At 32.6% G+C, this 13,818-nt stretch overlaps 1 protein-coding gene across 1 annotated transcript; it reads right to left on the reverse strand.

The window, feature by feature from the left end:
- Window positions 1-1,421: 1,421 nt before the first annotated feature.
- LOC148603228 (heat shock 70 kDa protein 12A-like) lies at window positions 1,422-12,536 on the reverse strand. The gene is made up of 5 exons (XM_088552635.1): window positions 12,403-12,536; window positions 10,015-10,360; window positions 6,084-6,272; window positions 5,438-5,594; window positions 1,422-3,816 (listed from the first exon to the last, which is right to left on the reverse strand). The coding sequence occupies exons 2-5, from the start codon at window positions 10,351-10,353 to the stop codon at window positions 2,747-2,749; spliced, it is 1,755 nt and encodes a 584-aa protein (XP_088408761.1). The 5' UTR covers window positions 10,354-10,360; window positions 12,403-12,536; the 3' UTR covers window positions 1,422-2,746.
- Between the last annotated feature and the right edge of the window lie 1,282 nt (window positions 12,537-13,818).

Here is a 13,818-nt window from a genome sequence, read left to right on the forward strand (position 1 = left end):
AATTTAATATTTAAGAAGCTGTACTCCATATTTTGTGTACAATATGTTCTTTTATTGTACATGCATTAGCATATTTTTATTACAAAAAAAGTTTTACTTATATTTTTTTTTGTTTTCACACAGGTGAAAAAATGTGAAGTTGAGTGTTGGTACTGCACAGTAAATCCGCCAAGACTTCCTGCTCAAACAATACATTGGTTACCAGATCCAGTTTTTGATGGTGATAGAAACGAGTATATAAGCTTTTCCAACCTTTATGGAAAAGAAACTTCTGACAACGATCGTCCAAGTTTGAAACTTAGTGGGGAAAGTGGTACGGATAAAAATAACAAACAAACTCTTGTTGCAGGTATGTATTCTGTATTTAATTTTTAATCCCATTAAAAAATTCAACATGTCTAAAGCATAAATTCAAACAATTTGTTAACTGGATAATCTTATGACACTTCAAAAAGCCAGTTGAAACCCTTGTAAGACAATTATGTCCAGTTTATGGCATATGAAGCTCTCTTTAATGGTTTGAGGGAATGCAGTGTGTTGAAGACTGAAGACCCCGCCCCAGAGGATTCTATTATAGTAGTTTGATGATTGAATGTAGTTTCCTTGATATTGAAATGTTTTTTCCCACTACGTTTCAGCAATATACAAGTCAGAGTAAAGAGGAATGTTTTATACCCCCTTTTTTGTAAATTGGGCACTATGTATAGTGTTCATGGTGTCTTTCTGTCTGTTTGTTCATCCATCTGTCCGTCCGTATCTTGTGTCCTCAACTCCTCTTGCACTACTGGATGGATTTCAATGTAACTTTCACAGAAACTAAATATACAATGTCGCTGCACCTCCTATTTTAGATTTTGATTCAACTATGAATATTTTGGGTGAGGTATCAAATAGTGAGTTGTGCTAACAGAATTTTAGTTTATTAAATTTAGAATAATTTTTGTCAACAACTACAACATATAGTATGTATAAAACATGACTGCATTTTGCATTTTGCTATGATCACATTTGACATGTTTTAATATAGATGTATGAAGGAATTAATATTTATTTTGAGATATTTTTTTACATTCATAATTTGTTTAGAATGTGGAAAGAGGCGAGTTGTATACTGCAAACAAAAATTATCAGTCCAGTTGTGAAGATGTTTGGAAAGGGTTCAAGAAGAACTTGTATACTGTTGTGGCAGTCCCTCTTGAATGATAACCACATTTACAGAGAAACTTTATTGGTGCGGGAAGGACTTGAATGTGCATCACCTATTGAAACCACTTATTATGCAGATAAATGAAGCTGATTTCATATAAAATATTAGAATTTTAAGTCAGAGGTTTATTTGTCTGAAACTTTTGCTTCCTAAATATCAAAAATAAAACCAGGACAATATGGCATCAGTCAATATGAAAACTACAACAAACAAACAAATTTTTGACATTTTATTTCAATTTTAAATACTTTTAGAAAAGATAACTTTAGTCCTCAGTCCGCAATGCCTTCACACTATACACTTTTTTCAATAAAAAAATATGGAGATATGGAATAAATGTCAACCAGACAAACCGACATCAGTTTTAAATCTCATACAGAGATTGGCATGCAGTCTTCAGCATGAGGGAAGTTGCTGGATGTATGTATGGCCTCAAACAATATGAAACAGTAAGTCCAACAAAACAATGATAAACATAGCTTATATATGAACATAGACACACAGTTTGTTTTTCAAACTTAAATATAAATAACAGTAGTGACAATACATATCTGCATGTTCATTTCATTGAGAGTCACAGAAAGATGTATCTTTATTTCAGGTGTAACTCAGAAGTTTGATGATATTTTGCTTTTACTGTGGCGACACGGAGATTTTGCCTGATGCCAACCATATAATGGCAGAGTTAAAAAAAACAATACTCAATTGTCAAACCAATTTGTGACAGTTTTCATACAGGAGGAAAACAACCTACCGTCAGGAATGCCTAAAAAGTGGACAGAAAAGAAAATGAAAATAAAATTTTGAAAAATGTTTTATATTATTCTTTAGAATTTTTAGTACATTTAAATATTAGTATCCATTAAAAAAGACATCTTATATCATTATTATGAGAAAACTTGTAGGTGAAAGTTATCAGGTATTCTTGACTTTTTGTTTATTTCGACCTCCTACCCTACAGTTTCAGAGAAAAATTCCGTAAACCAACTAATTAAAAAAGGCCTAACCAGTCAAAAATATTTCACGATATATAGCAGATCTGAAAAAAGATACACAGGAAGTATTGTTTTAAGGACCTAACAAATGCATTTAAGCAGGTAGATTATATTGAGATTTGATGAATTGCACTTTGCCAGGTTTTAGAAAGAACCATGCAATCATTGTATTGCTCCACTGAAATCAGTATAAATCAATACAACTTACGTTTAATAATACTCTAAATAGAATAGTATCATTTATTGCTTTGTTAGTTTTTAAAGAAACATTTTACATTTGCGTTCGAACTTTTTTTCAAATGTCCATGCCATACGTTACACTTGCAAAATATTCTGAACATTCACATGAATTGATATGTTCTCAAACTAATACTAAGGAACAAGAACGGCAACAATACGAATGACACACGAGTTTTGAATGTCCATTTATTTAACGATGCCAAAACGTCTATAAAATCTCAATTTGCTAACACTTCGTTTGTTTATTCTTTATAGTGACCAGCCTATTAACAACCACACTGTGTGTTTTTCTGTGACAGTACCATTATATCATAATTATGTCAAATGCAACAACTTCTTTTTCGTCTGAACTAACATGAGAACCAGTTACAAATAGTTCAGTATACCCAAAATGCATTTCAACTCGTATCGTTCTTGATTTGCTACATTCATAATCAGGAATCGGAACAATTAATTTTCCTATTTTCTTTACGCTCTTATCGTTTGTATAACGAGGCTCTTTTTCCGAAGACTCATAAATCTCAACTGTTGCTTGTGTATCATTAGAATATGAAGAATTACAGACAATGTTGAAACATGTTTTGCCGACTATAAGGGCATCCCCTTTTCTTGCCATAACCTTGAAAACGTCAGTACACATCAAACGACCTTCAACATACTGTTTATGTGTGTCTGGATGAAGCATTGGATCAAACGGAACGTTTGAGGCAATACCGTATGTTCTAGGACATATCTTCTCACTAAGGAGCTCCTGATTATGCCCGAACATCACAGCACCTTTTACAACCGCTAGAACTGCTTCTTCGGCACAGATGACATTATAAGCTTGAAAAGTATGTCGCAGCTTTGCTCTCAGGAGAGGTGAATCAGAGTAACCTCCAACCATGAGCATGAAATCGATATTGTTTCCCTTTTCTTGCATTTCTAAAAGAAGTTCACGTATATGGCGAGTAATGCTGTCAATCGAGAAAGAAAAAAACTGTTCGATAAACGTTGGTGTGAATTTTAGTTTTTCATACTTCTTAGTTACTATGCTAGAGAATTGGGCTTTGAGGTGCGCTTCAAATGAAACATTTGGATTTCGTTCGGAATATATTTGATACAGCGATTGAGGAATTGAAAATGATATTCTTTCTTGAGCATTTCCTGTTATGCTTTGTTTCTTAATTTCGAAATGTTTCTCTATTTCTAGAACATCTTCATGCATGCTGTCTTTAAATTCTTCCCAAACTTCTAAGGTAAATGCTTTTTTCAAACAGTTGATGAACTCTCGGTCAACACATGTACCACCCCAAGGTCCACCGCTTGGTTCGTGTAACTCCTTCAATATTGAATTTTCCTGTACTTCATATGAAGTTATATCAACTGTACCACCTAAAAAACGAAAATCTGATATAAGTTATGTATTGAAACTTTTACACTACCGGTGCACCTGGTCCATGCTTCCAGTTTTTAGCAGAGTCCGAGTTGCTCATTTACTTTTGTTACTTTGTATGTATGATTTTAGATACTTTATGTTCTTTGTTGTGTATGTCTGTTTTCCATGTCTGTTTTTTTTTCCCTCGATTACATTCTTTTGATTACCGCTATAACCTTGGTTCCCTTGATTACTCTTTCAATATAATAGTATACCTGTAAAGCAAATCCGTAATAAATAAGCTTTCTTCCTGTAAATGCAACCATTTGTTTTTAACATTTTATTTTATTAATTTCTTATTGGTATTCGTTTCCGCTTCCTATTTCGATATTATTTTGGTTTTTAGTACTTTTTATATTCAAATCACATTTGAATCTTGAAATTCCTACGTATTTGGTTCTGTCTATACGCTATCAAAAGTAAGCAACTACACGAGAGAAAAAGTCATAGTACATCAAGGGGTACCCCTGATTCATTCGCCGCTTTAGTCTTATATGTGTTTTATTTGCTTTTTAATGATTTTTTGTAAGTTCCTACATTTCTGTGAGCGGTCAACGTATTACTTTTCGCTGTTTCCACAGTGGACAGACAAGTGCAGAAATGATACCCACAAATTTATTTTTACTATTTGAATAGAAGTCTAGAATTAGTGAACCATTCGCTAGATCTTAGATTTTTAAAACCTGTTAGCACGTGCAATTGTCGTTTTAAGATTAATTGAATGCTATTAAACTCAAGAAATAAACCACATTTCCCCCATCTAAATATGCTGATCACTTTTGGCTCGGATATACATTAGAAAGTAATTGACCCCCTTATCTCTTGTACCAGAAAAAAACAATGGTACATGTATTTAGTCCACTGTCGATTACTTGATGAAAGAGGAAACAGAGTTATTCAAATTGTATACTAATGTTGAGACACTTGATAAGATGTTTTTTTAGGAATGAAATTCTGAAATTATAAATAATTCTAGGATGATCAACGTTTCAATATAAATCAAAACTTTCCGAATAACTATAAAACGGGTTATTTGATAGAAATATATCCTTCATTTGATGTAGGTTTTATAATTCTAAACTCAAATATGCATTTATATCAACATTAGCTTTTTTCCATTTTCATGAAGGAAGCATGTACGATCATTTCTTCTTAACTAGTGACCCTCGAAATTAGCCCTACGATAAACAGCTAATTTTTTTTAAGGACAAGAAAGAATGGGGTGCCGGAGTGGTATATAACTATCTTTGACCGTATATCATGAATAAATATACTGTCATTGCATTATGATTTTTATAAACAGCACCTAATGCATGGAAGTATATCTATTATTTGTACAGCAGATTTTAAAAGTTTAATATATTTTCGTTTATTCGAGATAGGTGATTTCAATCAATGTTTTGTCATATTACCCATAAAACATACATTTCATTGTTATATCATATATCACAATTTTGTTTCGATAATTTAACTGAAAATAACAAAAGTTTTTTCAAAGATCTCAATGATAAATTTGCGGTTTTTTTTTGTTTTTTTGGGGGGAGGGGGGGGGCGCGTCTTAAATTTACGAAGTTTTACCTCCACAATCCAAAACCATAAACCTTTGCCCAGGAATAAAATTTATTAAACTGCAACTCTCTGCATCTACTTTTTTTTGAATTATCGCTTCTTTCATGTATATCGCTGCAGCTTCTGGTTCGTATGCAAGGGAAAGCATTTCTTTGTGGATACCTGCCTACGAAAATATGTTGAGCATAAACCTTAAATAATCATAGTCTTTTAGATAATCGTCCTTGTTATGTTTTGCTTGTTTTGTTTTGTTTTGTTTTTTTTTGTTTTGTTTTGTTTTTGTTCTGTTTGTTTTTGTTTTGTTTTGTTTTTGTTTTGTTTTTGTTCCTTTGTTTGTTATGTTTTTGTTTCTGTTTCTATTGTTGTTGTTGTTGATGTTTTGTATTGGCTTTTGTTTGTCTTAGAGAATATTTTTCTTATGCCCGAGAATTTTCAGTTACCTTTTGCGAATTATCGCGAATTAAGACAGGTTATACGTGTTCTTCTCACTATTTCTTGCGTCGCAGATATTTCAAACATGAACACTTTTTGGAGGTGTTTTCACATTCAGTCAAAACTTCTTCTTTATTGTTTAATACAAGCAATAATTCAATTAAAAAAAGCAATACATGTGATGTATTGCATTTGTGAAAAACCGACAATATTTGTTACTAACCTTGTGAGCTGCTGTTCTCATAAACTGCTTAGCATTATCCTTCCATATTGCGGGTATTGTCAAAACTGATATGTTTTCCAAGATTTTATCTTTAAAATAACGTATGTTTTCCGAAACTACTGTCATGGCTTTCATTTCTTTTCCTGAAATGTCTTTTATCATCATGTTTTCTTTCAGTTGGCCTCTTTTCTGTGCACAAAAAGTATATTATTAGCTAAAACAGACTAAGGTCCCACTTAAGTCAAATCTAGGACATTTCAGTTAAAATAATGTTATACAGTTTGTAATTAAGCATTTAATGAATTAATAAAGCTCTGAATTTTTGCCATAAAATTATACATCTATATAAATAAATATATATATATATATATATATATATATATATATATATATATATATATATATATATATATATATATATATATATATATATATTTTAATGGGTATCGGAGTATCGGATCGTCCAGTCATGACGATGCATCACAAACAAAAATAATTATATACGTCTAAAGGATTGTACAACGATACCAATAAAGATGTTAACACACTATAATAACGTATATAATGGGCAAAATTTTCATTCAACAAATGACCTTCTTCAGTGCCTTAAAAAAACTGAGTGTGTATGAAAGTAAATGGTCTGTGAACACAACTCACTACCTAATCAGGTGAATACCTGTGACGTATAATTTTTTTTACCGACACTAACAAAGATCTTGAACATAGTGCTATAGACACACTTTGTGTGTTGATCTTGAATACTGAACTATAAAAATAAAAATATTTACACTGTTATAAGAACTTTTTTGTTTTTTGTTCCGTGTGGGTGTAAAACACGGAGTTCTTTTATCCAAAATCCCTCCCGCTTCACTCTCTGTAGATCGCTCCAGATCGTGTTTTGTTCCACGATGAAGATTTTCATTTTGTTGAAATCATCAAGGCAGTGGTTAGGTAATCTGAAGTGTTGACTCACTGGGAGTAAAGGCTTTTTTGTTAGGTCGCTCCTGTGTCCGTTCAAGCGCTTGTGAAAAGGCTGTTTAGATTCACCAACATATTTAAGGCACTGATGAAGGTCATTTGTTGACTGGAAAGTTTGCCCATTATATACTTTATTATAGTGTGTTAACATCTTTATCGGTATATATATATAGAATGTGACGAATTTAGTCGCTTTACTGCTCCATTGGTTCAAACTGAAACAGGGAAGATGATGTTAATATAGAAGGGTCTGAAAAATTCCCAACGATGTAAGAACTGTCAAATTTGCGCAAATGTCTGGTCGTTCCCTCTGCGAGACTCGAACTCTTGTGACATCAATGGCAACACCGCTTGCACAAAGTCCAGTGCCCTAGACTACCCGGCCAGCTAGGTTTTCTTAAAGTATAGCTTTTGCTGGCCGGGTCATTCCTCCTCCTAGGATTAATCTAGGACTGTCACTTTGTACAAGGTGTATGGTAGAACGGGACATCTCATCTAGGTATTGTTATGTAGGATAGAGAATCAAATTAATGATATATATGTCACAACAAATCAATATTATGCAAACGTCTAAGAATGTGACGACTCTATTCACTACACTTCTCTTTCGGATCAAATTGATACAGGGAAAACAATGTAAGCATTGACGAGTCTGAAAAATTCTCAACGATGTTAGAACACCGGCAGGCGAAGGCTAAATTTCAATAAAGCCTAGCTGACCGAGTGGTCTAGGGCAATGAACTTTGTGCAGGTAGTGTTGCCATAGATGTCACAAGAATTCGAGTACCGCAGAGGGAACGACCAAAAATTTGCTTCGCACATTTGACAGTCCTTACATCGTTGGGAATTTCTCAGAACTCATACCGCTTTGACATTTATGGCAACCCCTTTGCACAAAGTCCAGCGCCCTAGACCACTCGGCCAGCTGACCGAGTGGTCTAGGGCAGGCGGTGTCGCCATAGATGTCAGAGTCGTACGAGTTCAAGTCCCGAAAGACCAAAACTTTGCTTCGTCATTCGACACAAAAGTCATGTTTTTGGAAATACCTTTATAACTTATATTTCACAAAACAAAATATCTTCAGATATTCCTGTTGCTTAATGTACTATTCATGGCAGACAGACATTGATTTGCAAGAACAAATAGTCTTAAAATTTAGATTTATTCAGATGGTTTACTATGCTGTTCAGCTCAATACCGAGATCGATTGTTTAAGTATTGTTTTAAATTGTTGACCAGGTTATTCGAAATAACTAAGTTTTGGGTATTTTATGCTTTAAAAAAGTGATAAAGTGAGAAGGCACATACATTGCAGTGGATATTGAGGTTGTATATTATGCGCATCTTTTTTTTAAGTAAACAACTAGAGGTCTGTTAAACAAAGCAATAGGTCCACGGTATACGAAAGAGGAACGGAAAACTAAAAAAATATTGTTATGACAATTTTTTCCCCTTTATTGTCTCTTTGAGTGAAATATAAGGTAATGTAAAATATAACGAATAAAACAGCATATTAAACGTTGACGATCTTGATTTTAACATATTTACAAAAACTGTTTGTCCTGCTTGCAAAATTATACTACCACCTTCCTAATTCATGTGGTTAGCTATATAACAATATACTGTGTAACTGTTACATATACCTAGTCTAATGAAATTCTGTCAAAAAAGTTTGATAGAATATGCATAGACAATCTTCTTCAGTGCTTTGTTTTGAGAAATATCTAAGTTCAAAAGGGCATAACGCTAAAAAACCAAATCTGATTATTTGAAAAATTGCTTGCTGATGTCTCCTACAAATCCATAAAAATAAACCAAGATCATCTACAGTTAAAAAAAGGGTCGCAAACCAATATTTTGACTTATGTGTGTTTTTTAAAAAAACAATTGTATTTATAATATGGATACATATATATCGATTACCCTAGGTTACTCGGATATGAGCCTCATCTTGGATTTTCAAAATATTTTCTGATAAAATACCTGCTAAAAAAGATTTAAAAGAGACATTTAAAATAAAGTATGATTATTATTGATAGGTCCCAGTTGATTTCGTTCGATTCATACAAGCAGTTTGATGATATAAGTAATTATAATCATGTACAATTTACTGAAAGAGTAATTAATAGAAACAAGGTTCTAGCAGTTATGAAAAGAATGTAATCCAGGGATAAAGACCAGATATGGAAAAACAGACACACACAACAAAGAACATTAAGTAAATAAAATAATACATACAAACAATACAAATGAGCAACTTGGACTCCACTGAAAACTGGGAGCATGAACCAGGTGAATCGGTAGGGTAAGCGTCCTCTGCTTTTCTAGAAACAACCGCCGAGTTGTTCAAGTCAAGTCCGGGGTAGTCGATAGAAGAAAGGAAAACTATGACACTTTGAACAAATCAGGTTTAATGGTGCAGATGGATACACTGTAACAACCCATAAGTTCATGATGACGACCATAAAACTTCTGTAGTGATGACGTCAATCTTGTAGCAACATAACACTGTTCCCGAAGCCTACTTATTAGAGTTCTAGCGCGATACAAAAAGTCTATGTAGTTTCGGCAAGCTCTGGCATAACGTACGAGTTGTGATAAGAACACTCCATACGCAGGTGCTGAAGGGATATAAAAAGCATTTAAGGATAGCCTTAATGCAGTCTTTTCTATGATGTTCTATAATGGCGCTATTTTGTGGTTCCCAGGCAATAAACTCTAGATTGTTCTTATTTATAAAAATATCGTAGAATTTGTTTTTAAACAGGCCAAATCTTGAGGATTGTAAACCCTTATCAAGCTGATCATGTTGTTTTTTCTTCATTGTTCTTCTACATTGCTCGATTAATATTCTGCTTTTATTTAAGCGATTTGACTACTACAGCAACAAGGTTTATTTTTTTGGACAATCAGGTGTCTGATATTTTGCTTCTTATTAATTTAATCTGCTTACTCGCCGGGGTTTTTTTACTTGTGAAGTCTCCTCTTGGTAAAGCACCATTTTAAATCGGTTGAAGAAGTAGTGCTTTTCTGTGGCTTCTGGTTCTTCCTCTAACAGTTCAGCATACCTTTGCTCAGCAATGTAACCAAAGCATACGTATTTGCCGTCTTTATCCAACAATATAGCAGTCGGTGTTTTTTGTGTAAGTGCATGGTCAGATGCCCACGGTTTGTTGCTGTATATTTTTGAATGGTTTTTCTTGTACTCATCTCTAAAGGAATAAGCGAATGCAGAGTATGTCGTTCCAAAGTCAATCGCAACAACAACCAATGCGTTTTTCTTATTTAGCATTCTGTTCCTGAAATAAAAATAGGGTAATGACAAAAAAAAACCAATTCATCCACACTTTAAACGCAACAGAACGATAAGACATGTAAACCATAGACTTGGAAATATCAATTCGATGTGTGCAATCATATCTAGAATCACACATTTTAGTAAACCTTAATGTTAATATTTACCATCATTTCAAGATAAAATTACTGTTTCTTCGTGTTTATAAGTCGTCGTGTATACGTTTAGACAGACGGTGATTAAAACCTTTATTGAATATTGACCTCATTAATATACATTTGTCTAGAACAATACATTAATTATCGGATAATAACATATAAAGCTCAGCTGAAGTAAACTTTAATCTTAAAGGCGACGTGACACCAAAAACGTTTTCTAGTTTCAATGTATCAAAATGGAGGTTGAGAGTATATGATGTAGCAGTTGTATATATGGTAATAAGCTGTTACTTCCGTTTTTTAGTTATGTATATTTTTTAGATCATCGTGAAAACATAAATAGATCCTGGTTACTTAATGTAACACCAGCCTGGGTAGAAAATCTCTGTCATACTCGTAAATGAACGTACTAAGTCTTTAGTTTTATAAATATTCATGAAAAGATAAATTTTGGAATAGGATTATGTTGCTACAAGATTGAAGTCATCACAACAGAAGTTTTATGGTCGTCATCATGAACTCGTGGATCGTTATGGTGTATCCATCTGCACCATGAACTGATTTATTCAACGGGTCATGGTTTTCTTTTCCTCGTTTTCTATCCCGGACTTGACTTTTTATGAGCAACTCAGCGGGTGTTTCTAGAACAACAGAGGACGCTTTCCCTACCGATTCACCTAGTCCATGCTCCCAGTTTTTAGTGGAGTCCGACTTGCTCATTGGCTTTTGTTACTTTGTTTGTATGATTTTAGTTACTTTATGTTCTTTGTTGTGTATGTCTGTTTTCCATGTCTGGTCTTTGTCCCTGGATTGCATTCTTTTGATTACCGCTATAACCTTGGTTCCCTTGATTACTCTTTCATATCATGTTTGTATATACCACGATGACTTTGATACAAAAAATATGATAGTACAGTTAATTCTATCGGCATGTAAATGGAGATTATCATTGAGTGTGAAATTTTAAATGCATAGACGGAGTTAAAATAGCTGAATCAAAGCAAAGCAATATCGATTACTTTTCATTTATTTAAAATCCCTGAACCAATCCGCGCAACGGTTTGACGGATCGATGACCGTTAACTGATCTGATCGCAGTTTTGTTAAAAAATTTTAAAAATGTAAAATACAAGTATAAATTGATGTTCAAATTTACAAAGAAAACACCAGAAACCGTAAAATATATTTACCGCTCTATGACGCGATTACATGTTTAATAGATCAGTTTGACGAGTCGATGACTGATCGGAAACTGATCGGTGATCGATGACCGATCGGAATTTTTATTGCACGGATCGGTTTAGGTACTGTAGCATTTTCAACTATGATGAATATCATACCTTCCAATGAAACTTTTGATCACATGCGATAAATTATCTACTTGGCAACATACTTTGTTCAGTAAGAACAGCAAACATGTTAGTGCTATTTCTTGGACAATATGGTTACTATCGAGGAGGAAATACCGAGATATGCTTTGTTATCTTGAACACATATCCCATTCGATATAGTCCCGTTCAAAATTTTCTGTATCATTGACAGATATTAAACAGACACCCACTAAACTGTCGGCAGGTAAAAATCAATTTACCCAGTCTCTGGAAGTAATATTTAGACAAGATGCTTAAATACTTACAAGTTGTTTCCCTTCGAAGACATCTGAAAATGGTACTTTAAAAAAGCTTACAGTTTTCAAATTCAAATAAATAATAAAATAAGGGGAATCTTCGCAATGATCGAGAAAACCATAAACAATATATATATAAAGTTGGCCAACCTTTCATATAAATACTTTCAGTATCTCTTCGAGAACTACATACACGTCTCAAATAACTACAAATGTACATTTTATGAAAAAAAAATTATGATTTATGAGATTTACACTTACCTAAAAAGGAAACCAAGGTATTCACAAATGCTACTTCGCTTAAGTTATTGTAATCTTTTAGTCCACTGCGTAGATTGATACAAAGTGTATCTTTAAATATAATGAATGTTTATAGGCGACACCAAAAGAATTTTCATATCTATAAAATCGATAAATACATAAGTCGAGGGACCATCTCCTAATAGTAAAAGAAAGGATTTTTTTCATATCTATGAATTTAATAATAGGTTTATTGACTGGAAAGAGTAAATAACCAAAATATGATCACGAGTACAGAAGAATGCCCGGATGTAATGAGTGCTCGGAGCATATTTCATGCACAATTTATAACAAAAATATTATCAGGTAATACATTGCATATAATTTTTTTTCTCAATTTGGTTTTTTTTTTTTTTTTTGCGTTACAATATTCAATACTTTTAGAAAGCAAACGAAAAAAATATTTAAATACATTTGTAATATATTTTTTTCCGTGGAAAGAGTAAATAACCAAAATATGATCACGAGTACAGAAGAATGCCTGGATATAATGAGTGCTCGGAACATATTTCATGCACAATTTATAACAAAAATATTATCAGGTAATACATTGCATATAATTTTTTTTCTCAATTTGGTATTTTTTTTTTTTTTTTGCGTTACAATATTCAATACTTTTAGAAAGCAAACGAAAAAAACATATTTAAATACATTTGTAATGTATTTTTTTCCCTGCTTTTATAGACAAAAAAATTCAACTAAATTTGACCTTTCAATGCGTCAAAAAGTTAAATTTTTCAAACACTTCGATGGTAAATTGGATGTTATATGGTAAAACTTCATGTAAAATTCAACAAAATATCATCATGTGACGCACCTTGTACACATTATGCCTGATTTTTAGTCAAAGAATTAATTAAATCTTCAAGCGTTCTTGGCACGAGTAATCACATTTTTTGGTATTTCACTATGACCAATTAAATATCATATTATAGTCCTTGCTTATTTTGTTTAAACATTATTGTATACATTTGTTTTTAAGATGTGTGACGTATTGGCGAGAGATATTCCGAGATTTAAATTACCTGTTTTTTTGTTGTTGTCTTTTTTTGTTTTGTTTTGTTTTGTTTTGTTTTTTTGGGGGTTTTTTTGTTTGTTTTTGTTTTTTGTTTTGTTTTGTTTTTGTTTGTTTTTGTTTTTTTTTTGTTTTGTTTTTTTTTTGTTTTGTTTTGTTTTTTTTGTTTTTGTTTTTCGTTTTCTTTTATTTTCTCAGGGAGTTCATCGATTTTTGCGCGGAGAACATTGGATAAAACATTGCTGTCTAAACAATAAGGTAAAAATAATACACTGCCTGTGTAGATAAAATCAAAATAATTACATGCCTTGTCATTAACGAAGGTTCTAAACCTTTGATATTTTAATACACACTTAATTGAT

This window comes from Perna viridis, chromosome 11 (genome assembly GCF_037379345.1).
Source record: "Perna viridis isolate PV_CMFRI_1.1 ecotype Kerala chromosome 11, ASM3737934v1, whole genome shotgun sequence".
In the NCBI taxonomy this organism is placed as follows: domain Eukaryota; kingdom Metazoa; phylum Mollusca; class Bivalvia; order Mytilida; family Mytilidae; genus Perna; species Perna viridis.

Bases quoted from the DNA above. Each gene is read 5' to 3' on its own strand.
- LOC148603228 (XM_088552635.1), bottom strand. From the start codon at position 10,353: ATGCTAAATAAGAAAAACGCATTGGTTGTTGTTGCGATTGACTTTGGA. The intron at 6,273-10,014 runs GTAAGCAGATTA...TTTTGTGCACAG, and splicing joins AAGTAAAAAAACCCCGGCGA to AAAAGAGGCCAACTGAAAGA. The intron at 3,817-5,437 runs GTAAAACTTCGT...TTCGTTTTTTAG, and splicing joins TATGGTTTTGGATTGTGGAG to GTGGTACAGTTGATATAACT.